At 48.1% G+C, this 25,548-nt stretch overlaps 1 protein-coding gene across 1 annotated transcript in view; it reads left to right on the top strand.

Moving 5' to 3' along the window:
* Positions 1-3,090: 3,090 nt before the first annotated feature.
* CCDC191 (coiled-coil domain containing 191) overlaps positions 3,091-25,548 on the top strand; it is a gene marked incomplete at its 3' end in the record, with an annotated part of 28,695 nt that continues 6,237 nt past the window's right edge. The window contains exons 1-7 of the mRNA XM_040334772.1: positions 3,091-3,381; positions 5,168-5,619; positions 8,279-8,391; positions 12,982-13,064; positions 15,624-15,725; positions 21,154-21,297; positions 24,195-24,347. Of these exons, the coding sequence (XP_040190706.1) occupies positions 3,091-3,381; positions 5,168-5,619; positions 8,279-8,391; positions 12,982-13,064; positions 15,624-15,725; positions 21,154-21,297; positions 24,195-24,347 (1,338 nt within the window). The remainder of the gene's footprint in view (positions 3,382-5,167; positions 5,620-8,278; positions 8,392-12,981; positions 13,065-15,623; positions 15,726-21,153; positions 21,298-24,194; positions 24,348-25,548) is intronic.

Raw genomic sequence — 25,548 nt, 5'->3', positions numbered from 1 at the left:
TGGACCGTTTTGGGTGTTTGGACAGTTTTGGGAGTTTGGACCGTTTTGGGTGTTTGGAGAGTTTGGGGAGTTTTGGGTGTTTGTGGAGTTTTGGGTGTTTGGAGAGTTTTGGTTGTTTGGAGAGTTTTGGTTGTTTGGAGAGTTTTGGGTGTTTGGACAGTTTTGGTTGTTTGGACAGTTTTGGGTGTTTGAAGAGTTTGGACAGTTTTGGGTGTTTGGACAGTTTTGGGTGTTTGGACAGTTTTGGGTGTTTGGACAGTTTTGGGTGTTTGGACAGTTTTGGGTGTTTGGAGAGTTTTGTGTGTTTTGAGTGTTTGGAGAGTTTTGGGTGTTTGGAGAGTTTTGGGTGTTAGGAGAGTTTGGAGAGTTTTGGTTGTTTGGACAGTTTTGGTTGTTTGGAGAGTTTGGACCGTTTTGGGTGTTTGGACAGTTTTGGGTGTTTGGACAGTTTTGGGTGTTTGGACAGTTTTGGGTGTTTGGACAGTTTGGAGAGTTTTGGTTGTTTGGACAGTTTTGGGTGTTTGTACAGTTTTGGGTGTTTGGAGAGTTTGGACAGTTTTGGGTGTTTGGACAGTTTTGGGTGTTTGGGCCGTTTGGGTGTTTGGACAGTTTTGGGTGTTTGGAGAGTTTGGACAGTTTTGGGTGTTTGGACAGTTTTGGGTGTTTGGACAGTTTTGGGTGTTTGGAGAGTTTTGGAAGTTTGGACCGTTTTGGGAGTTTGGACCGTTTTGGGAGTTTGGAGAGTTTGGACAGTTTTGGGTGTTTGGACAGTTTTGGGTGTTTGGACAGTTTTGGGTGTTTCGACAGTTTTGGGTGTTTGGAGAGTTTAAACAGTTTTGGGTGTTTGGACAGTTTTGGGTGTTTGGACAGTTTTGGGTGTTTGGACAGTTTTGGGTGTTTGGACAGTTTTGGGTGTTTGGACAGTTTTGGGTGTTTGGACAGTTGTGGGTGTTTGGAGAGTTTTGGGAGTTTGGACCGTTTTGGGAGTTCTGGGTGTTTGGACCGTTTTGGGAGTTTGGAGAGGTTGGACCGTTTTTTGTGTGTGGACAGTTTTGGGTGTTTGGAGAGTTTTGGGTGTTTGGAGAGTTTGGACAGTTTTGGGTGTTTGGACAGTTTTGGGTGTTTGGACAGTTTTGGGTGTTTGGACAGTTTTGGGTGTTTGGACAGTTTTGGGTGTTTGGACAGTTTTGGGTGTTTTGAGTGTTTGGACAGTTTTGGTTGTTTGTAGCGTTTTGGGTGTTTGGACCGTTTTGGGTGTTGGGGAGTTTTGGGTGTTGGGCGTTTTGGGTGTTTGGACAGTTTGGAGAGTTTTGGGTGTTTGGAGAGTTTTGGGTGTTTGGGGAGTTTTGGGTGTTTGGGGAGTTTTGGGTGTTTGGACAGTTTTGGGTGTTTGGAGAGTTTTGGGTGTTTGGAGATTTTTGGGTGTTTGGAGAGTTTTGTGTGTTTGGAGAGTTTTGGGTGTTTGGAGAGTTTTGGTTGTTTGGACAGTTTTGGGTGTTTGGAGAGTTTGGACAGTTTTGGGTGTTTGGACCGTTTTGGGTGTTTGGACCGTTTTGGGTGTTTGGACAGTTTTGGGTGTTTGGTGAGTTTTGGGTGTTTGGAGAGTTTTGGGTGTTTGGACAGTTTTGGGTGTTTGGACAGTTTTGGGTGTTTGGACAGGTTGGAGAGTTTTGGGTGTTTGGAGAGTTTTGGGTGTTTGGAGAGTTTTGGGTGTTTGGAGAGTTTGGACAGTTTTGGGTGTTTGGACAGTTTTGGGTGTTTGGACAGTTTTGGGTGTTTGGACAGTTTTGGGTGTTTGGACAGGTTGGAGAGTTTTGGGTGTTTGGAGAGTTTGGACAGTTTTGGTTGCTTGTACCGTTTTGGGTGTTTGTACCGTTTGGGTGTTTGGACAGTTTTGGGTGTTTGGACAGTTTTGGGAGTTTGGACCGTTTTGGGCGTTTGGACAGTTTTGGGTGTTTGTGGAGTTTTGGGTGTTGAGTTTTGGGTGTTGAGTTTTGGGTGTTTGGGGAGTTTTGGTTGCTTGTACCGTTTTGGTTGCTTGTACCGTTTTGGTTGCTTGTACCGTTTTGGGTGCTTGTACCGTTTTGGGAGTTTGGGGAGTTCTGGGTGTTTGGAGAGTTTTGGGTGTTAGACGCGTTTGGACCGTTTTGGGTGTTTGGACCGTTTTGGTGTTTGGACCGTTTTGGGTGTTTGGAGAGTTTTGGGTGTTTAGAGAGTTTGGGGAGTTTTGGGTGTTTGGGGAGTTTTGGGTGTTAGGAGAGTTTGGACCGTTTTGGGTGTTTGGGCCGTTTGGGTGTTTTGGACAGTTTGGATAGTTTTAGGTGTTTGTACCGTTTTGGGTGTTTGTACCGTTTTGGGTGTTTGGACCGTTTGGCGAGTTTTAAGTGTTTGGAGAGTTTTGGGTGTTTAGAGAGTTTGGGGAGTTTTGGGTGTTTGGGGAGTTTTGAGTGTTTGGAGAGTTTGGACCGTTTTGGGTGTTTGGACCGTTGTGTGTGTTTGGACAGTTTTGGGTGTTAGGAGAGTTTGGAGAGTTTTGGTTGTTTGGAGAGTTTTGGTTGTTTGGAGAGTTTTGGTTGTTTGGAGAGTTTTGGTTGTTTGGACAGTTTTGGGTGTTTGGAGAGTTTGGACAGTTTTGGGTGTTTGGAGAGTTTGGACAGTTTTGGGTGTTTGGAGAGTTTTGGGTGTTTGGAGAGTTTGGACAGTTTTGGGTGTTTGGGGAGTTTTGGGTGTTTGGAGAGTTTGGACCGTTTTGGGTGTTTGGAGAGTTTGGACCGTTTTGGGAGTTTGGAGAGTTCTGGGTGTTTGGACCGTTTTGGGAGTTTGGACCGTTTTTGTTTGTGGACAGGTTTGGGTGTTTGGAGAGTTTTGGGTGTTTGGAGAGTTTGGACAGTTTTGGCTGTTTGGACAGTTTTGGCTGTTTGGACAGTTTTGGGTGTTTGGACAGTTTTGGGTGTTTGGACAGTTTTGGGTGTTAGGAGAGTTTTGGGTGTTTGGAGAGTGTTGGGAGTTTGGAGAGTGTTGGGAGTTTGGAGAGTTATGAGTTTTGGTTCTTAAAAATCAGAAATCCCATTTTATTCCCAAAGACCTGTGATGCATCTGACCGCATGTTTTTTAGTGTTTTCATCTCGCTGTCTTCCCTTCAGAAAACAGAAGGTGGCAGTAGAGAGCTACCACAAACGCCTCCAGCGTCACTGCCTGATAGAGTGGCAGCTCTGGTGCCGAGCAGAGAAGGAGAAGAGAGAGCTGGAGGCTCAAAAAGAAGAGACCAAGAGGAAGATGGCGGCTCTGCTGGAAGCGGCCTCGTCAGTTGGGGGCCACAAACAAAACAATGTGGGTGGTACTGAGGGGGTCGTCGCGAGCCCAGAGACTGCTGAACTAAAGGTGATCTTTACTTCTGTACCGCAGATTAATGTACAGTGGAACCTTGGTTTAAGAGTAACTTGGTTTGAGAGCATTTTGATTTGCGAGCAACTTTTTCTTCTTTTTTTTTATTTTTTATTATGACTCGATTTGCAAGTGTTGACTCGTAAGACGAGCAGAATTCAAGCTAAATAGGCCTGCAGTACCTCATTTGGCCTGAGGTACGGGGGCACAGGAAACGAGTCGAAAAGTGTCCTCGGGCCTTTTCGGACGTTTTCGTTGCTCTCTGGCGCTCCCCGCCTCTGGCCGCATTCGGTATTGCATCCCATTGAAGTCAATGCGGAACAAATTATTTTCGTTTCCATTGACTTCAATGGGAAAACTCGCTTTGATAGGTGAGTACTTTGGATTACGAGCATTCTCCTGGAACGGATTATGCTCGTAATCCGAGGTTCAAATGTATATGGATTGAAGGAGAGCTGCTCTCCAAAGATGAGGATACCCCAAGCACTAAAGTTCCATATAAGCTTTAACGTGTTAATAAAAGTGTGTTTTTTGTTTTGTGTTTTTGAAAAGAACGGGTTTTAAGTAATTTTCTAGCAACAAATACTGATTTTTACTTCTACAATAAGTGTCAGAAAAAGTCCTGGTCTCCAAGTGGTTAACCACTTCAGCCCTGGACCATTTGGCTGCCCAAAGACCAGAGCACTTTTTGCGATTCGGCACTGCGTCGCTTTAACTGACAATTGCGCGGTCGGGCGACGTGGCTCCCAAACAAAATTGGCGTACTTTTTTTTCCCACAAATAGAGCTTTCTTTTGGTGGTATTTGATCACCTCTGCGTTTTTTTATTTTTTGTGCTATAAACAAAAATAGAGCGACAATTATGAAAAAAATACGATATTTTGTACTTTTTGCTATAATAAATATTCAATTTTTTTAAAAAAAAAGCATTTTTTTCCCTCAGTTTAGGCCGATACGTATTCTTCTACATATTTTTGGTAAAATAAAAAAGGGATTAACCTTATATTGATTGGTTTGCGCAAAAGTCATAGCGTCTACAAAATAGGGGATAGATTTGTGGCAATTTTATTATTACTATTTTATTTTTATTTTTTTTACTAGTAATGGCGGCGGACTGCGACTTTTATCATGACTGCGACTTTATGGCGGACACATCGGACACTTTTGACGCTGTTTTGGGACCATTGTCATTTTTACAGTGAACAGTGCTATAAAAATGCACTGATTACTGTGAAAATGACACTGGCCGGTTAACCACTAGGTGGCACTGAAGGGGTAAAGTGTGTCCTAGGGAGTGATTCTACCTGTTAGGGGGAGGAGCTACCAGTGATGTGTCAATGATCACTGTTCCCTATCACAGGGAACGGAAGATCAGTGACATGCCACTAGGCAGAACAGGGGAATCTACCCTGTTCTGCCTTTGCCTATCGCAATTTGCGGGCCGCCCGGGAACACCGAGTACCCAGGACCCGCGAACGCACTCGCGAGTCATACGGCGTGTGCGCCCGCTGGGGGGGGCAAATTTAAAGGGACGTACAGGTACGCCCATTTGCCTGCCCGTGCCATTGTGTCAACGTAAATGTGCGTATGCATTTCCAGAATTTTTGATGATGTGGAGGAAGTGAGCGCCTGAAACGCGTTGGTTATGCATTGGTTGGCCTACTGTTGTGGCACACTCATCCCTTCTACATTTCTCAGGAGACCCCCAGCTGATAGAAAGTTCCCCCTGGATTTTGGTCCAGTGCTCTACTAACATATCTTTCTTTGCATATATTGTCTTTCAGGGGGAAGAAAACGTCAGTGGCTGTCAGACGCCGGTCCTCCACAAGGCCACCCTGGTACCAAAGACCCCTAAGCATGCCTGGCAGGTGACCCGGCAGCACGCGGCTCTCACCTCCGATGAGCTGAACCAGCAGCGGCCGCAGCCTGGCGTCACCCCTCGGACACCAGCGCTTCAGAGTAAAGGTCCTCCCTACGGTGAGAACTTTGAGAACCGCCATCAATTCCAGCAGGTGCTAATCTCGGAGCAGAGGCGGCAGCTCCAGGAACAGAAAGAGATGATCCAGGATCTGATGGAGAACCAGAGACTGATGATTGCCAGAGGGGAAGCCAAGAACGCCAGCGCCATGACTGCACAGCTGTTGGGCCATGCCGCCAAACCAAAAGGGACCCACAGGAGAGAAAGTGGCCCATTGACCGAAGAATCTTCTCCTGCCAAACAAGAGGCACCCAGGAGGTATGATTAATGATAGGCCCTACATGTATACCGTGGGACCTCGGTTTACGAGTAACGCGGTTAACGAGCGTTTTGAAAGACGAGCAACTTTTTTTTTATTCTGACTCCGTTTGCGAGTGTTGTCTCGCAAAACAAGCAGAATTCGAACTAATGGGGTGTGCAGTACCGCATTTGGCCAGAGGTGCGGGGGCGCCGGTGACATTCAGAACGGTTCTGAAATACTCGAAATCACTCAAATACTCTGTTCCCGGGTGTGTTCGAGCCTATCCGAGGGTCCCCAAGCATTTCCAAGGCTCTCCTCCACCTATGGCCACATGCGGTATTGCATGCCATTGAAGTCAATGCGGAACAAATTATTTTTGTTTCCATTGACTTCTATGGGGAAACTCGCTTTGATATGCGAGTGCTTTGGATTACGAGCATTCTCCTGGAACGGATTACGCTCGTAATTCAAGATTCCACTGTACAACTTAAAACCTGACCCCCATAATGTGTCGGGAATATCTTTTGGCGTAGTCCCCTGGAGTAATTTTATTTTGACACTAGATGTACTCGGTCTTCCAGGTTGAATGTTACCCATCATTCAACCTTAAATGGGTTGTAAAGGTACAATTTTTTTTTTTCTAAATATCTTCCTTTACCTTGGTGCAGTCCTCCTTCACTTACCTCATCCTTCCATTTTAAATGTCCTTATTTCTTCTGAGAAATCCTCACTTCCTGTTCTTCTGTCTGTAACTCCACACAGTAATGCGAGGCTTTCTCCCTGGTGTGGAGAAAGCTTCTTGAGGGGGCGAGCAGGAGGGTCAGGCCGCTCTCTACTTTGCAGATAGAGAAAGGAGCTGTGTGTTAGTGGGCTTCCTGACACTCCTGCTCGCCCCCCCCGAACAGTCTTTCTCCACACCAGGGAGAAAGCCTCGCATTACTGTGTGGAGTTACAGACAGAAGAACAGGAAGTGAGGATTTCTCAGAAGAAATAAGGACATTTAAAAGCAAAATGGAAGGATGAGGTAAGTGAAGGAGGACTGCACTAAGGTAAAGGAAGCTATTTAGGAAAAAATAATTGTACCTTTAAAACCCCTTTAAAGTGTTACTCAAGCCCGGGCGCCTGCATTGACTATATCTGGTCTCCCACAGTACACAGAACATGGAAATTAAAACGTTTTAGTAAATATAAACTGATATGTTTTCTCATCAGCAGTTAAAGCAGTCTTGTGACTTCCATCAGTGTCTAGTTAAAGCTTGTAGGAGGAGTTTTTATTCTCCCATGATTGTCCTATCAGGATGCAGAACCCCTGATTCTCTGTCTGGACAGTGCTTATTGGCCCAGTGCCGATCCCAGGCACTCTCCCAAGAAAAAAAAACTCTCTAGCAATACACACCAAACTGAGCATGTGCAGCTTGTCCCATGGCCTCTTTTCCATCAGGATATATATTGGGGACAGTGGAAGAAGGGGAAGATCAGAGAAGTCAGGATCAAACAGCCTTTTTACACAATGCAGAGGATTAACTTCTTAGGTTCCACAGTGAGTATAACAAGCATGCTTTACTGCATATACAGACTGATTTTACTGTTGCAGGTTTAGTAACCCTTTAATGTGGTTGTACACCCACCCTGTACAATCATGTTCCCTACAGGAAAGCCTATAATAAGGCTGTAGGTATTAGAAATATCTCATAAACGTCTAAGGTTTAGAAGATACTCTTCCTCTACAAGTGTGCAAAGTTTTTTGTCCGGGGGACCTACGGTCGGGGAGCACTGATTTTTCTAAGCCGGGCACCCCTTCCATAGACTCCCATGTTAAACGGTAATTTCTCTGGTGACTTTGGGGACCCGGTACTGGGTGCCCTGGACCCGGAACTTGTCACACATGTAGCCCCATTTCTCCTCTACAAGTGGGCAAAGTTTGTTGGCTGGGGGACCTATGGCCGGGGAGCACCGATTTTTCTAAGCCGAGCACCACTTCTATAGACTCCCATGTTAACCGGTAATTTCTCTGGTGAAAAAGCTCAGATTTTTCAAACCGGGCACCCCTTCTATAGACTCCCATGTTAAACGTCAGTCTAGTCATGGGCACAGTGGGGCATGGGCACAGTGAGCACAGTGAGCCATGGACATGGGCACAGTGAGGCATGGGCACAGTGAGGCATGGACATGGGCACAGTAAGGCATGGACACAGTGAGGCATGGACATGGGCACAGTGAGGCATGGACACAGTGAGGCATGGACATGGGCACAGTAAGGCATGGACACAGTGAGGCATGGACATGGACACAGTGAGGCATGGACACAGTGAGGCATGGGCATGGACACAGTGAGGCATGGACATGGGCACAATGAGGCATGGACATAGAGAGGCATGGACATGGGCCCAGTGAGGCATGGGCCCAGTGAGTCATGGGCACAGTGAGGCATGGGCACAGTGAGGCATGGGCACAGTGAGGCATGCAGATGGACACCCTAGGCTTATACTCGAGTCAATACGTTTTCCCAGTTTTTTGTGGTAAAATTAGGTGCCTCGGCTTATATTCGGGTCGGCTTATACTCGAGTATATACGGTAACTATTTACAAATGCATATGTATTAGAGGTACTCCCAGGAATGGGCAAACTGACATTCTCTCTTAGCAAAGTACTAAGTGTTTTATTGTGTCTTCCCAGATTTTCGTTTTCTTCTTCTCAATTTGAGGGCCCAAATGAGAGCCCAGGCCAGAGCACGGTGTCTACATCACGGAGAGCCAGCATCTGCTCCACCCCTCACCCTACAGTGAGAGGTAAGTGTGATCAATATACACAGCGGCCAGGATTCACAAAGCACTTACGCCGACGTATCTCGAGATACGCCGCGTAAGTGTAAAAATGCGCCGTCGTATCTCTACGCCGTGTCCACAATCTGAGATACGCCTGAAAATAGGCTTCCTATGACCGACGTAACTTTCCTACGCCGTCGTATCGTGGGCGCATATTTACGCCGGGCGCATTTGCCGCTCCCATAGATTTTCTATGCACATATGCAAATGAGGGAAAAAGATTCACAAACGTAATTGCGCCCGGCGCATTATATACGCGGTTTGCGTAAGTCGTACGTCCGGCGTAAAGTTATTCCTCATATAGGAGGCGCAAGTCATGCAAAGGTATGGACCAGGAAACGGCCGTCGTATTTTACGTCGTTTACGTAGTAGTACGTGAATAGGGCTGGGCGTAGGTTACGTTCACGTCGTAGGCAGTGATCCGTTGTATCTTTGGGAGTAGTTTCAATGTGATTCTGAGCATGCGCACTGGGTTGTGTCCACGGGACGGCGCATGCGCCGTACGTTATTCGTATCTTTATGACGCTCAGTACATCATTTACATGGGGTCACGCCTAATTAGCATGGCTCACGCCCACTTCAACCTATGCTGGCTTACGCCGAGGAAACCCAGCGCAGATTTGAGAGCGAGTGCTTTGTGAACACTGTGCTTGGCGCTCTGCGCTACGCCGGCGTAGCCTAAAAAAGATGCGCTACGCCGGCATAAATATGCACCAGTGTCTGTGAATCCGGGCCAGTATATATGTGTGTGTGTGTGTGTATGTATATGTATATGTGTATGTATGTATGTATGTATGTATATATATATATATATATATATATATATATATATATATATATATATATATATATATATATATATATATATATATATATATATATATATATATATATATATATATATATATATATATATATATATATTACTGTATAAAGAGGTGAATGGAAAAATATAAAAAAATATATTTGCCATGAGCAGGGCCAATGATAAGGCAGTACAGCCAGCCTTCCTGTACTGGTCCCGCGGGCACGGAGCTCGCGGCAGGAAATTCAAAGTGACGTCCGGGTGCGTTACTTTGCCCAGCCGTGCCATTCTGCCGACGTATATCGGCATGAGCCAGTCTTTAAGTGGTTAACTAAACCCATTAGATTTTAGTCTAAAAAAAAGGTACTGCAGATTTAGTTGACTAAATACGACTGAAACAATTGCAGATGACTAAAATGGGACGAAAACTAAAATGCCATTTTAGTTAAGAGACTGATGCCGCGTACACACGATCGTTTTTCAGCATGTCGAAAAAACGAAGTTTTCCCAACTTCATCATTAAAACGACGTTGCCCACACACCATCATTTTTAAAAAATGCTCTAGCAAAGCGCGGTGACGTACAACACGTACGACTGCACTATAAAGGGGAAGTTCCATGCGGATGGCGCCACCCTTGGGGCTGCTTTAGCTGATTCCGTGTTGGTAAAAGACGATTCACACTTTTTTGTCTGTTCCAGCGTGATGAATGTGCTTACTTCATTATGAATGGTAGTTTTACCTGAACGAGCGCTCCCGTCTCATAACTTGCTTTTGAGCATGCGCGGGTTTTTTACGTCGTTTTAGCCCACACACGACCATTTTTTACAACCCAAAAAACGACATTGTTTAAAACAACGGTAAAAAAATGCAGCATGTTAGAATTTTTATTTTTTGTCGTTTTTCAGAACCTGAAAAGTTATGTGAAGCCCACACACGATCATTTTAAATGACGTTTTTGAAAAATGACGTTTCTTTCATGCCGAAAAATGATCGTGGGTACGTGGCATTAGAGCTAGTTTACACTTGGCTTCAAAGCAAGACTTTGGACAGGCTTTGTTAAAGCTCTCTGAACGTCAGTCAAAGCTCCTGTCACTAAATAAAATTGTTTGCTTACAGTCCTGTTTACACCTTGCTTTTTCTTTGCTTTGCTTCAAAAATTATACCCTAAAGCCTCTGTAAAAGTCCATGGCAAAGCTCTCCTGAAGCTCGCTTGAAGCACCTGCAGCTTTTGAGAGGCTTGAATTCAGCTTTAGCTTTGCTTTGTTTTGGAGAAATTGCAGGTATGAGATATCCACACACAGGGCATCTGCCAAGCTTCAACAAAGCTTCAAAAGAGCATCATCGAAGCATCACTAAGGGCTCATTTACACTTGCTTCAGCTTCAACGCACATTCAAGCTCCTACCACTTCAACAAGCTTTTATGATGTGTTTTTGAGGCTTCGGCGGTGATGCTTTTTTGAAGCTTGGCAGATGCCCTGTGTGTTTGTTGATATCTCACACCTGCAATTTTTCCAAAACAAAGCGAAGCTGAATTAACCACTTGCCTACAGGGCACTTACCTTCATGCCCAGGCCATTTTTCAGCTTTCAGCGATGTCACACTTTGAATGACAATTGCGCGGTCATGAAACACTGTACACATACATTTGTATTTTCTTCACACAAGTAGGGCTTTCTTTTGGTGGTATTTAATCACTGCTGTTTTTTTTATACAAAAAAAAATAATTTTTCGCCTTCACTGATGGGCGCTGATGAGACTGCACTGATTAGGTGGCACTAGTGAGGAGGCACTAATATGCCACACTTATGGGCACTGATAGGTGGCACTAATACTGAGAAGTGGCACTGATGGGCATTGATGGGTGGCACTGATGGTGACACTGGCATTGATTGACAGCAGTGATGGGCAGTACTGATAGGTGGCACTGACTGGCATCGCCAATGGGCACTGATTGGTGGCACTTGTGGGCAATGGTGGGCACTGATTGGTTGTACAATTTTTGTATACAGTAATCAGGGCACTGATGATCGGTGCCCTGATTACATACCTAGAGACGTCCGCCTTCGTGGAGATGCCGCTGATTGGCTCTCCTCTCCTCACACTCTGTCAGTGTGAGGCGAGGATCGCCGATTACCGGCATCTCTGTGTTTTACATGTGACCAGCTGTGATTGGACACAGCCGATCACATGGTTAAAGAGCTGCAGACGTGGTTACGGCGTGGATCACATGGCTACAGAGATCAGGGTCGCGCCGTGTCCTAGCAGCACGGCTCGGCCCCCGCGCTGCGCGCCCCCGCGAGACCGGTTGTTCTGAGACGCTGTTATATGACGTCCCGGAACAAGAGCCGCACCTCCACGCCATCATTTTATGGTCGGCGGGCGGCAACTAGTTAAAGCCTCTCAAAAGCTGCAGGTGCTTCAGGTGAGCTACAAACAAGCTTTTGTCGTAGACTTCTATGGAGGCTTTGAAGATGCTTTGAAGCACCACTAAAGCTACATGGGGTATCATTTTTGAAGCAAGGTAAACACAAGGTGTAAACAGGACTGTAAGCTAACCATTTTATTTTGTGACCGGAGCTTTGACTGGCGTTAAGAGAGCTTTAACCACTTGAGACCCGGACCTTTAGGCAGGTAAAGGACCTGGCCAGTTTTTGCGATTCGGCACTGCGTCGATTTAACTGACAATTGCGCAACGTGGCTCCCAAACAAAATTGGCGTCCTTTTTTTCCCACAAATAGAGCTTTCTTGTGGTGGTATTTGATCACCTCTGTGGTTTTTATTTTTTGCGCTATAAACAAAAATAGAGCGACAATTTTGAAAAAAAATGCAATATTTTTTACTTTTTGCTATAATAAATATCCCCCGAAAATATATACAAAAAATATATTTTTTTTCCTCAGTTTAGGCCGATACGTATTCTTCTACCTATTTTTGGTAAAAAAAATCGCAATAAGCGTTTATCGATTGGTTTGCGCAAAATTTATAGTGTTTACAAAATAGGGGATAGTTTTATTGCATTTTTATTAATTATATATTTTTTTTACTACTAATGTCGGCGATCAGCGGTTTTTTTTTTTGTGACTGCGACATTATGGCGGACACATCAGACAATTTTGACACATATATATGGGACCATTGGCATTTTCACAGCTAAAAATGCATTGTTTACTGTAAAAATGTCAAAGGAGTTAACCACTAGGGGGCGCTGAAGGGGTTAAGTGTGACCTCATCTGTGTTTTCTAATTGTAGGGGGGTGTGGCTGTAGGTGTGACGTCATCGATTGTGTTTCCCTATAATAGGAATCACACGATCAATGACGGCGCCACAGTGAAGAACGGGGAAGCTGTGTTTACACACACCTCTCCCCGTTCTTCAGCTCCGGGGACCGATCGCGGGACTCCAGCGGCGATCCGCAGGTCACGGAGCTTCGGACCGGGTCGCGGGCGCGCGTCCGCGACCCACAGCTGGACACTTAAAGAGGACGTTCCTGTACGTGCTTGTGCCCAGCCGTGCCCTTCTGCCGACGTATATGTGCAGGAGGCGGTCCTTAAGTGGTTAATGGGTGTTGAAGCTGAAGCAAAGTGTAAATGAGCCCTTAGACTAAAACTAAATCTAACTTTGCTGCCAAAATGAACACGGGTGGTGTGTGGGTTTTGCTGCCGCACATATGTGGTCTGCAGACAGCAACGGGTTAAAGACACTTTGCACATTGGGACGTTCTCAGCTTTGGTGTTCTTGTGTTGTAGCGATGGAGGAGAGAGCGGCCCAGCGAGCAGAGAGGAGGAGAATGCTGGAGGAGATCAAAAGGAAACGTGAGGAGGACAAGTTGGTGAGTCCTGTGTGCCGTTTATGTGAATCGTATGGGACGTTTCTTCAGCTGAGGGGGGGGGGGGGGGGGGACAGAGAGTCACAGACGGGCACAGACCCCCGGCTTGAAGTGGAATCACTAAAAGGAAAGCCAGGCCTGACTTGTCCAATGGCCTTGTGTATTTTGGGTGACACTCCCCACCTCTGCAAACCAGGGAGGATATAAATGATGATAAATTAAAGTGATTGTAAAGGATCATTTTTTTATTTTCTAAAAGTAACAAACAACTTACCTCCACTGTGCAGTTCGTGGCCCCAAACGTCCCCTTCTGGGGTCCCCCCAGCGGCTCCTCCCTGCATCGGATAACCCCCCCTAGCAGAAGCGCTCTCCCGAAGGGGGGTTTCCTTGCGGGTGCTCTCCCGAGTCCAGCATTTGCATCCATAGACGCGAATGCCTGTCTCGGCCCCGCCCCCCCCCCCCCCCCTCGCCCGCGTCATTGGATTTGATTGACAGCAGCGGGAGCCAATGGCTGCGCTGCCATCAATCTATCCAATCAAGAGCCGGGACCCCATGGAGAGAAGGACGACATGTCCCCGCTGAGGAGAAGAACGGGGTCAGGGTAAGCAAAACGGGGGCTCTGGGGGGCGGTGACTGCCAAATGTTTTTTCACCTTAATGCATTAGGGGAAAAAACATGAACCTTTACAACCCCTTTAATCCTGCCATGGGAATAAATACAGGCATTGACATTTTGGGCTGTCTGCTCCTTGGCAGACATGTGCACTGCCAAAAAAAATTGTTTTTTTTTCGTTTGTTTTTTACGTTGTTTTTTTTTTTTTTTGGAAATTCGGGAAATTCTTTATTTTTAGTTTTTTTGTTTCATTCGTTTTTTTTTTCAGAAATTAGGGAAAATCGAAAAAAGTTATTTTTTTCGTTTTTTTTTTTTTTGCTTCTTTCATAAATTCGTAAATTCTAAAAATTCCCATTTTCGAATTTTAGATTTTGAAACTTTAGATTTTTGAATGTTACAATTTCGAAATTTCAAATTTTTTTAATTTTTCGAATTTCTTAAAATTCGAATTTTAAAAATTCAGAATTTTCGATTTTTTTTTTGAATTTCGAAATGTGAAAGTTCGGAGGTCCGTAAGTTCGGAGGTCCGTAAGTTCGGAGGTCCGTAAGTTCGGAGGTCCGTAAGTTCGGAGGTCCGTAAGTTCGGAGGTCCGTAAGTTCGGAGGTCCGTAAGTTCGGAGGTCCGTAAGTTCGGAAATGTAAAAGTTCGGAGGTCCGTAAGTTCGGAAATGTAAAAGTTCGGAGGTCCGTAAGTTCGGAAATGTAAAAGTTCGGAAGTCCGTAAGTTCGGAAATGTAAAAGTTCGGAAGTCCGTAAGTTCGGAAATGTAAAAGTTCGGAAGTCCGTAAGTTCGGAAATGTAAAAGTTCGGAAGTCCGTAAGTTCGGAAATGTAAAAGTTCGGAAGTCCGTAAGTTCGGAAATGTAAAAGTTCGGAAGTCCGTAAGTTCGGAAATGTAAAAGTTCGGAAGTCCGTAAGTTCGGAAATGTAAAAGTTCGGAAGTCCGTAAGTTCGGAAATGTAAAAGTTCGGAAGTCCGTAAGTTCGGAAATGTAAAAGTTCGGAAGTCCGTAAGTTCGGAAATGTAAAAGTTCGGAAGTCCGTAAGTTCGGAAATGTAAAAGTTCGGAAGTCCGTAAGTTCGGAAATGTAAAAGTTCGGAAGTCCGTAAGTTCGGAAATGTAAAAGTTCGGAAGTCCGTAAGTTCGGAAATGTAAAAGTTCGGAAGTCCGTAAGTTCGGAAATGTAAAAGTTCGGAAGTCCGTAAGTTCGGAAATGTAAAAGTTCGGAAGTCCGTAAGTTCGGAAATGTAAAAGTTCGGAAGTCCGTAAGTTCGGAAATGTAAAAGTTCGGAAGTCCGTAAGTTCGGAAATGTAAAAGTTCGGAAGTCCGTAAGTTCGGAAATGTAAAAGTTCGGAAGTCCGTAAGTTCGGAAATGTAAAAGTTCGGAAGTCCGTAAGTTCGGAAATGTAAAAGTTCGGAAGTCCGAAAATTCGGAAATGTAAAAGTTCGGAAGTCCGAAAATTCAGAATTAACGGATTTCTGAATTTTCGTTAAAAAACGAATTAGAAACTAAACGAATGTCTGCTCCTTGCCATGGCAAACAAGAAGGATAAATGTGCAGCTGCAAGCCATTGTCTTTGGGCTTTTATTTCTTCTGGGGGTCTCTCACTCCTAGTACCAGCTGGTGACACATTTTGGGGGCTACATCTGTGATACAAGTAGATGGAAAGGCAGTTTTTAAGGTGTGGAAGGGTCACACAATCTGTCAGACTTTGATTGCTGTTTGTGTACCCGCTAGGAAGGATCACAATTTTTGTACAATAAATCTACCAATTCTGTTTTTAATACGAAGACCTACCTAATCCATCCAATCACTTTGTGTCCTATCAGGCAGGTCCTTGTACTACAAAGTCATTTGTAAATGTAAATACAATAAATAAGTAAAAGTAACACCTGCTCTGTGCCTGTAGTGTGTGTGAGTTGATGTGCTGTGACTGTGATTCCTTGTAGGCCCAGCTGAGGGCAGCAGAGGAGCAGCGGCTGCAGATGGAGGCGGCAGAGAGAGAAGCCCAGCTGGAGAAGAAGAGAGAGGAGAGGAGGATGCAGAAGCTGGTATCCCTCCCTATCATTACTATCTCTTTTATATAAAGAAGTATTGTGATTAGAATGTCATCTGATCCTTGCAGAGAGTTTATTGGGGATTCGCTGAAACATTTTGCTTTGAGAATTCTGATTAGAAAGCTCAGCGTTGTCTTTACACTTTTTTCACTGTCTAAACTCCAGTGATCCCATCTCTGGTAAGTAGGTGGGGGGGGGGCGTGTCCTTCCGCTGATCATCCAGCTGTGTGTGTAGTGTGACATCCTGCATGGTCCAACATGGACAAGGATCACATGCAGTGGCGGCTGGTGCTCGAAGTTTTTTGGGGGGGGGGGGGGGCAAACAAACTGAAAAAAATAAACCCATCAATTGCAGCCTCACTGTGCCCATCAATTGTCGCCACTGTGCCCATCAATTGTCGCCACTGTGCCCATCAATTGTCGCCACTGTGCCCATCAATTGTCGCCAGTTTGCCCCTTCAATTGCCGCCAGTTTGCCCCTTCAAGTGCCGCCAGTTGGCCCCCCGTCAAGTGCCGCCAGTTGGCCCCCCGTCAAGTGCCGCCAGTTGGCCCCCCGTCAAGTGCCGCCAGTTGGCCCCCCGTCAAGTGCCGCCAGTTGGCCCCCCGTCAAGTGCCGCCAGTTGGCCCCCCGTCAAGTGCCGCCAGTTGGCCCCCCGTCAAGTGCCGCCAGTTGGCCCCCCGTCAAGTGCCGCCAGTTGGCCCCCCGTCAAGTGCCGCCAGTTGGCCCCCCGTCAAGTGCCGCCAGTTGGCCCCCCGTCAAGTGCCGCCAGTTGGCCCCCCGTCAAGTGCCGCCAGTTGGCCCCCCGTCAAGTGCCGCCAGTTGGCCCCCCGTCAAGTGCCGCCAGTTGGCCCCCCGTCAAGTGCCGCCAGTTGGCCCCCCGTCAAGTGCCGCCAGTTGGCCCCCCGTCAAGTGCCGCCAGTTGGCCCCCCGTCAAGTGCCGCCAGTTGGCCCCCCGTCAAGTGCCGCCAGTTGGCCCCCCGTCAAGTGCCGCCAGTTGGCCCCCCGTCAAGTGCCGCCAGTTGGCCCCCCGTCAAGTGCCGCCAGTTGGCCCCCCGTCAAGTGCCGCCAGTTGGCCCCCCGTCAAGTGCCGCCAGTTGGCCCCCCGTCAAGTGCCGCCAGTTGGCCCCCCGTCAAGTGCCGCCAGTTGGCCCCCCGTCAAGTGCCGCCAGTTGGCCCCCCGTCAAGTGCCGCCAGTTGGCCCCCCGTCAAGTGCCGCCAGTTGGCCCCCCGTCAAGTGCCGCCAGTTGGCCCCCCGTCAAGTGCCGCCAGTTGGCCCCCCGTCAAGTGCCGCCAGTTGGCCCCCCGTCAAGTGCCGCCAGTTGGCCCCCCGTCAAGTGCCGCCAGTTGGCCCCCCGTCAAGTGCCGCCAGTTGGCCCCCCGTCAAGTGCCGCCAGTTGGCCCCCCGTCAAGTGCCGCCAGTTGGCCCCCCGTCAAGTGCCGCCAGTTGGCCCCCCGTCAAGTGCCGCCAGTTGGCCCCCCGTCAAGTGCCGCCAGTTGGCCCCCCGTCAAGTGCCGCCAGTTGGCCCCCCGTCAAGTGCCGCCAGTTGGCCCCCCGTCAAGTGCCGCCAGTTTGCCCCATCAAGTGCCACCAGTTTCCCCCCCCGGCACTTGCCTTTCTCTGGTCAGCGCTGTCCACCTCCACGCTCCCTCCGAGTCTTCGATCAGAGTCCACAGGCTCTAATCAGGCACTTCTAAAACACACCCACCGCTGTTAGTAAGATGGCGCTCAACAAGGGGGCCGGACACCTGAATAGGGGGCAGCAGCGGCGACAATAGATATATTCGTGCAATGCATGAATCTATCTATTGTTGTGTGATGGGTGCAGGAGAGAGGGGACGGTGCTCCTGCGCCCACTATGGACCGCCACTGATCACATGCAACATCCAGCCATATAGAGGGGTTCAGTACTGAGCCATTGCAAGTGTTGAAGTGATTGCAGAAATAGATTTGTCATGGCGCTGGAAAATCTTTATGCAACCAATAGGCAATGATTTGTCACAGTCGCTACAGGACTTACAATTGTTTGCTCTTCTTTCTGTCTGCAGTCACTTTTTTGCATTGTGCTTTTCTACTTGCCTGTTCCTGCCTTGAGAGTAGCTACATTGCCTTGCAGGGTCCCGTGCAGCCCCACCATAGCTACCCTTACCTGTGCAATTTAGCCTGGGACAGCCTGGTGCAAGCACTTTGTTATCATGTGAGCATTATGTGACCTCCATTGTGCGTATGCTTCAGCCTGGGACAGGGGGGCACATGTGCTGTTATCGGGGATGAAGGACCGTGTACTCCTGATGTGGGCGGGGCTAGGGATAGGGGGGCGCATGTGCTGTTATCAGGGATGAAGGACCGTGTACTCCTGATGTGGGCGGGCTCAGGACAGGGGGGCACATGTGCTGTTATCAGGGATGAAGGACCGTGTACTCCTGATATGGGTGGGCTCGGGACAGGGGGGCACATGTGCTGTTATCAGGGATGAAGGACAGTGTACTCCTGATGTGGGCGGGGCTCGAGACAGGGGGCGCATGTGCTGTTATCAGGGATGAAGGACCGTGTACTCCTGATGTGGGCGGGGCTAGGGATAGGGGGGCGCATGTGCTGTTATTATCAGGGATGAAGGACCGTGTACTCCTGATATGGGTGGGCTCAGGACAGGGGGGCACATGTGCTGTTATCAGGGATGAAGGACAGTGTACTCCTGATGTGGGCGGGGCTCGAGACAGGGGGCGCATGTGCTGTTATCAGGGATGAAGGACTGTGTACTCCTGATGTGGGCGGGCTCAGGACAGGGGGGCACATGTGCTGTTATCAGGGATAAAGGACCGTGTACTCCTGATGTAGGTGGGCTCGGGACAGGGGGGCACATGTGCTGTTATCAGGGATAAAGGACCGTGTACTCCTGATGTGGGTGGGCTTGGGACAGGGTGGCACATGTGCTGTTATCGGGGATGAAGGGCCGTGTACTCCTGATGTGGGAGGGCTCAGGACAGGGGGGCACATGTGCTGTTATCAGGGATGAAGAACTGTGTACTCCTGATGTGGGAGGGCTCAGGACAGGGGGACACATGTGCTGTTATCAGGGATGAAGGACCGTGTACTCCTGATGTGGGTGGGCTCGGGAAAGGGGGGCACATGTGCTGTTATCAGGGATGAAGGACTGTGTACTCCTGATATGGGTGGGCTCGGGAAAGGGGGGCACATGTGCTGTTATCAGGGATGAAGGACCGTGTACTCCTGATATGGGCGGGCTCAGGACAGGGGGGCGCATGTGCTGTTATCAGGGATAAAGGACTGTGTACTCCTGATGTGGGTGAGCTCAGGACAGGGGGGCACATGTGCTGTTATCAGGGATGAAGGACTGTGTACTCCTGATGTGGGTGGGCTCAGGACAGGGACACACATGTGCTGTTATCAGGGATGAAGGACCGTGTACTCCTGATGTGGGAGGGCTCAGGAAAGGGTGGCACATGTGCTGTTATCATCAGGGATGAAGGACCGTGTACTCTTGATGTGGGAGGGCTCAGGACAGGGACGCACATCTGCTGTTATCATCAGGGAGGAAGGACCGTGTACTCCTGATGTGGGCAGGGCTATGGGACAGGGGGCACGCATGTGCTGTTATCAGGGATGAAGGACCGTGTACTCCTGATGTGGGTGGGCTCAGGATAGGGGGGCGCATGTGCTGTTATCAGGGATGAAGGACCGTGTACTCCTGATGTGGGTGGGCTTAGGATCAGGACAGGGGGGGCGCATGTGCTGTTATTATCAGGGATGAAGGACCGTGTACTCCTGATGTGGGCGGGCTCAGGACAGGGGGACGCATTTGTGCTGTTATCAGGGATGAAGGACCGTGTACTCCTGATGTGGGAGGGCTCAGGACAGGGGGACGCATGTGCTGTTATCAGGGATGAAGGACCGTGTACTCCTGATGTGGGAGGGCTCAGGACAGGGGGACGCATGTGCTGTTATTAGGGAGGAAGGACCGTGTACTCCTGATGTGGGAGGGCTCAGGACAGGGGGACGCATGTGCTGTTATTAGGGAGGAAGGACCGTGTACTCCTGATATGGGTGGGCTCGGGAAAGGGGGGCACATGTGCTGTTATCAGGGATGAAGGACCGTGTACTCCTGATATGGGTGGGCTCGGGAAAGGGGGGCACATGTGCTGTTATCAGGGATGAAGGACCGTGTACTCCTGATGTGGGAGGGCTCAGGACAGGGGGACGCATGTGCTGTTATTAGGGAGGAAGGACCGTGTACTCCTGATATGGGTGGGCTCAGGACAGGGGGGCACATGTGCTGTTATTATCAGGGATAAAGGACTGTGTACTTCTGATGTGGGTGTGCTCAGGACAGGGGGGGCACATGTGCTGTTATCAGGGATGAAGGACCGTGTACTCCTGATGTGGGAGGGCTCAGGACAGGGGGACGCATGTGCTGTTATTATCAGGGATGAAGGACCGTGTACTCCTGATGTGGGAGGGCTCAGGACAGGGGGACGCATGTGCTGTTATCAGGGAGGAAGGACCGTGTACTCCTGATATGGGTGGGCTCGGGAAAGGGGGGCACATGTGCTGTTATCAGGGATGAACGACTGTGTACTCCTGATGTGGGTGTGCTAAGGACAGGGGGGGCACATGTGCTGTTATCAGGGATGAAGGACCGTGTACTCCTGATGTGGGTGGGCATCAGGACAAGGGCACGCATGTGCTGTTATCAGGGATGAAGGACCGTGTACTCCTGATGTGGGAGGGCTCAGGACAGGGACACACATGTGCTGTTATTATCAGGGATAAAGGACTGTGTACTTCTGATGTGGGTGGGCTCAGGAAAGGGGGGCACATGTGCTGTTATCAGGGATAAAGGACTGTGTACTCCTGATGTGGGTGGGCTCAGGACAGGGGGGCACATGTGCTGTTATTATCAGGGATGAAGGACCGTGTACTCCTGATGTGGGTGGGCTCAAGACAGGGGAGCACATGTGCTGTTATCAGGGATGAAGGACCGTGTACTCCTGATGTGGGAGGGCTCAGGACAGGGGGGCACATGTGCTGTTATCAGGGATGAAGGGCCGTGTACTCCTGATGTGGGTGGGCTCAGGACGGGGGGGCACATGTGCTGTTATCAGGGATAAAGGACCGTGTACTCCTGATGTGGGCGGCGCTAGGGACAGGGGGGGCGAATGCGCCTTGTTATCACTGGGGATGAAGAACCGTGTACTCCCAATGCCCTGTGACCATAATATGACGTCTACAGCGCATGGAGGTGCCACTTAGCCATAAGGAGTGAGTGGGTGTTACGACTACAAAATGTAAGAAATTGGGAACATATTTAAAAAAAAAAAAATTGATACTGTAGGTTTTCTTGGTGGAAAGTGAAGAGAAGAGGAAGGTTTAATGCTGCTTTTAAAATTTCATGTATTTACCAGAAAGAGGAGGAGAAGCAAAGGCGCCTGCAGAGAGAGAAGGAGCTCCAGGAGGTGGCGCTGTCGCACTACAAGCGGGCGCTGCTGAGGTCCCACGGCCTGGAGCCTTGGAGGAAACTTCTGCTTCAGACCCAACAAAACACGGAGGTATGGGCATAGCAACCAGGAACAGCACCCCACTATGGCACCCCCTCTATTATTGGATCTCTATGGAGATATATTGTTTAATCCCTCCCCCTCACACACCAGTACTGCCCCCTATGGACCAGAACAGTTTTTACATTTCTGCTGTAGTATCACATATAATGCTTTCTTTTCAGGATAGTTTCTTTAAAAAATAAATATAAAAAAAAAGAAATATATATATATATATATATATATATATATATATATATATATATATATATATTATTTCTTTTTTTTTTTACGCAATTCTGAGACATAAAAAGTAATAAAACTAAAAAATATATAAAAAAGCATAAATTTGTCTTGTTTAAAATGGCACTAAAATTATCATTCTGGTACAAAGCATTGCAAAGTTATTTTCCGTTTGTTTGTTTTTTTAATTACTTCTTTTTCTTGTGTGTCACATTTAAAAAAATAATCAACAAACAAAAATAAAAAGAGAGGTTAGGTTGTGACAGGCTGAGGGGTGTCGCCATGGGAGGACTGGGAGGTTAGGTTGTGACAGGCTGAGGGGTGTCGCCATGGGAGGACTGGGAGGTTAGGGTGTGACAGGCTGAGGGGTGTCGCCATGGAAGGACTGGGAGGTTAGGTTGTGAAAGGCTGAGGGGTGTCGCCATGGGAGGACTGGGAGGTTAGGTTGTGACAGGCTGAGGGGTGTCGCCATGGGAGGACTGGGAGGTTAGGTTGTGACAGGCTGAGGGATGTCGCCATTGGAGGACTGGGAGGTTAGGTTTTGACAGGCTGAGGGATGTTGCCATGGGAGGACTGGGAGGTTAGGTTGTGACAGGCTGAGGGGTGTCGCCATGGGAGGACTGGGAGGTTAGGGTGTGACAGGCTGAGGGGTGTCGCCATGGAAGGACTGGGAGGTTAGGTTGTGAAAGGCTGAGGGGTGTCGCCATGGGAGGACTGGGAGGTTAGGTTGTGACAGGCTGAGGGGTGTCGCCATGGGAGGACTGGGAGGTTAGGTTGTGACAGGCTGAGGGATGTCGCCATTGGAGGACTGGGAGGTTAGGTTTTGACAGGCTGAGGGATGTTGCCATGGGAGGACTGGGAGGTTAGGTTGTGGCAGCTTGAGGCATATCACCAAGACAGTGCTGGGAGATTAAGTTGTGGTTGATTGTGGTATGTCATCATGGTAGTAGTGGTGACATACCACTGAGAGGTTAGGTTGTAGGTTGTAGAAGATCAAAGAAATGTCCCCCTGGCAGTGCTTGGGGGTAATTTGTGACTGTCACCATGGCAGTACTGGGGGGTTAAGTGGTAGAAGAAATAAAGAATGTCCCCCTGGCAGTGCTCGGGGGTAATTTGTGACGGATTAAGGCATGTCACCACGGCAGTACTGGGAGGTTAGGTTGTAGAAGATCAAAGAAATGTCCCCCTGGCAGTGCTTGGGGGTAGTTTGTGAGTGATTGAGGCATGTCACCATGGCAGAGCTGGGATGTCAGTTTGTGGGTAATAAAGACTTGTCACCATGGCAGTACTTTGAGATTAGGTTGTGGGAAATTGTGGGGTGTAATACTGACGGTGCTTTGAGGGTTGGGTTGTAGGAGATTAAAGCATGTGACTGGCAGTGCTATGAGGTTAGCTTGTGGAACATTGAGGCATGACACCATGGCAGTACTTGGGTGGCCATTTGTAGGTGATTGAGGCTTGTCACCATGGCAGTACTGGGAGGTTAGGTTGTAGAAGATTGAAGAATGTCCCGCTGGCAGTGCTCGGAGGGTTTTTTGTGAGTGATTGAGGCAGGTCACCATGGCAGAGCTGGCCTGGTATGTCAGTTTGTGGGGTGATTGAGACTTGTCACCATGGCAGTACTTGGAGGTTAGTTTGTGGAAGATTGCGGAGTGTAATACTGGAAGTGCTTTGATGTTTTCTTCTAGAGCATTGAGGCATGACACCATGGCAGAACTGGGAAGTTAGGTTATTAGAGATTGAGGCAGGTCACCATGGCAATGTTGAGAGTTTAGGTTGTGAAAGGTTAGATTATAGGAGGTTAAATAATATCAATATGACAGCGTTGGAAGGTTGGGTCGTGGGAGATTATGGCAAGTCACTATGACCATGTTGGGTTGTGAGAGATTATTGAAAGCTTCCATGACCATGTTGGGAGGTTGGGTTGTGAGAAATTATAGAAAGTCCCCATGACCATGTTGGGTTGTGGGAGATTATGGAAAGTCCCCATGACCATGTTGGGTTGTGGGAGATTATGGAAAGTCCCCATGACCATGTTGGGTTGTGGGAGATTATGGAAAGTCCCCATGACCATGTTGGGTTGTGGGAGATTATGGAAAGTCCCCATGACCATGTTGGGTTGTGGGAGATTATGGAAAGTCCCCATGACCATGTTGGGTTGTGGGAGATTATGGAAAGTCCCCATGACCATGTTGGGTTGTGGGAGATTATGGAAAGTCCCCATGACCATGTTGGGAGGTTGGGTTGTGGGAGATTATGGAAAGTCACTATGACCATGTTGGGAGGTTGGGTTGTGGGAGATTATAACAAGTCACTATGGCCATGTTGGGTTGTGGGAGATTATAACAAGTCACTATGGCCATGTTGGGAGGTTGGGTTGTGGGAGATTATGGAAAGTCACTATGACCATGTTGGGAGGTTGGGTTGTGGGAGATTATGGAAAGTCACTATGACCATGTTGGGAGGTTGGGTTGTGAGAGACTAAGGCAACATAAACATTTTTGGGGGAAAATAAGGCTGCAGGAAATGTATGAGGAGATGTAGGGGAAGCTGGAAACAGAGATTTTCTGGGCTACACTAAATGTTAAGCAGCCAGTCATCGCTAAAGTGAGCTTTCTGTATATAAAATGCATTCTAGAAATGATTGGTGTTATTGGTGTGTTTAGCGGGCGGACTCCCATCATCACTCTGCCCTCCTGAGAAGAACTCTGCAGGCCTGGTCACACGCGGTCAGAGAGATCGCCGCTGAGAAGAGCCGACGGGCAGATCACCTATGGGCTACAATCCTATTACGGAGGAGTTTCCGCAGCTGGTTAAAGGTAGGTTCAGGAGACATCATTGTCCCACATAATGGTACCCGGGGCTCAGAGTGTGCAGATATTGTCAGTTTTTGCCCTGTTAGTAGGTGGAGGCAGCAGACCCTTGGGGCCCTGCCTATAGGAGGCTGGACACTAAGGGCCAGATTCACGTATATGGACGTATCTTTGTGCGGGCGGGCACTTGCTCTGTAAGTTGCGGCGGCGTAGCGTAAATGGGCCGGCGTAAGCCCGTGTAATTCAAAGTAGGCTGGTAGGGGGCGTGTTGTATGGAAATGAATCGTGACCCCACGTAAATGACGCGCCTAACGAACGGCGCATGCTCAGTATCACGTCAAATTTTTTCCCTAAGTTACGCCGGCTCAATGCTTAGTCGATGTGAACGTAACCTATGCACATCCCCATTCACGTACGACTTGCGCAAACTACGTAAAATACAACGCTGTTCCGACGTTTCTGACGTCCATACCTAACATGACTTACCCTTGCTTTATGAAGGGTAAAGTTGCGCCGGACCGACGCCTTACGTAAATGGCGTAGCTAAATCCGACGGGCGCAAGTACGTTTCTGAATCGGCGTATCTACCTCATTTGCATATTAGACGCGGAAATATACGGAAGCGCCCCTAGCGGCCAGCGTAAATATGCACCCAAGATACGAAGGCGTAGGAGACTTACGTCAGTCGTATCTTGGACAAATTCTGGCGTATCTCATTCTTTGAATCAGGCGCCGAGATACGACGGCCCGGATTCAGACTTACGACGGCGTATCTGGATATACGCCGTCGTAAGTTGTTTCTGAATCCGGGCCTAAGACTCCTCCCCTATGGGCTACACTCCTCTACTAGACCCTACATTCCCAGTTAAGTGGCTAGTGGGAGATAATAGAACGTTATTCCATATTTAGGGTGACTGTGTGTGCCGTGTCCGATACTGAAAGGAGGAGGAAGCCGAGCTGGATCAGTAAACTAAGAAATATATGTGATAGCTTGGTTTATTTCTGTTTCAGTGTGAACATATACAGTATCTCACAAAAGTAAGTACGCCCCTCACATTTTTGTAAATATTTTCTTCTGTCTTTTCATGTGACAACACTGAAGAAATGACACTTTGCTCCAATGTAAAGTAGTGAGTGTACAGCTTGTATAACAGTGTAAATCTTATGGATGTCAAACGCAGGCTTCGAGACCTGGATTTGAAGTATG

The sequence above is a fragment of the Rana temporaria genome, unplaced genomic scaffold (assembly GCF_905171775.1).
Source record: "Rana temporaria unplaced genomic scaffold, aRanTem1.1, whole genome shotgun sequence".
In the NCBI taxonomy this organism is placed as follows: Eukaryota; Metazoa; Chordata; class Amphibia; order Anura; family Ranidae; genus Rana; species Rana temporaria.
Note: the sequence above shows the minus strand (reverse complement) of the source record. Positions and strands in the feature narration are given on the sequence as shown.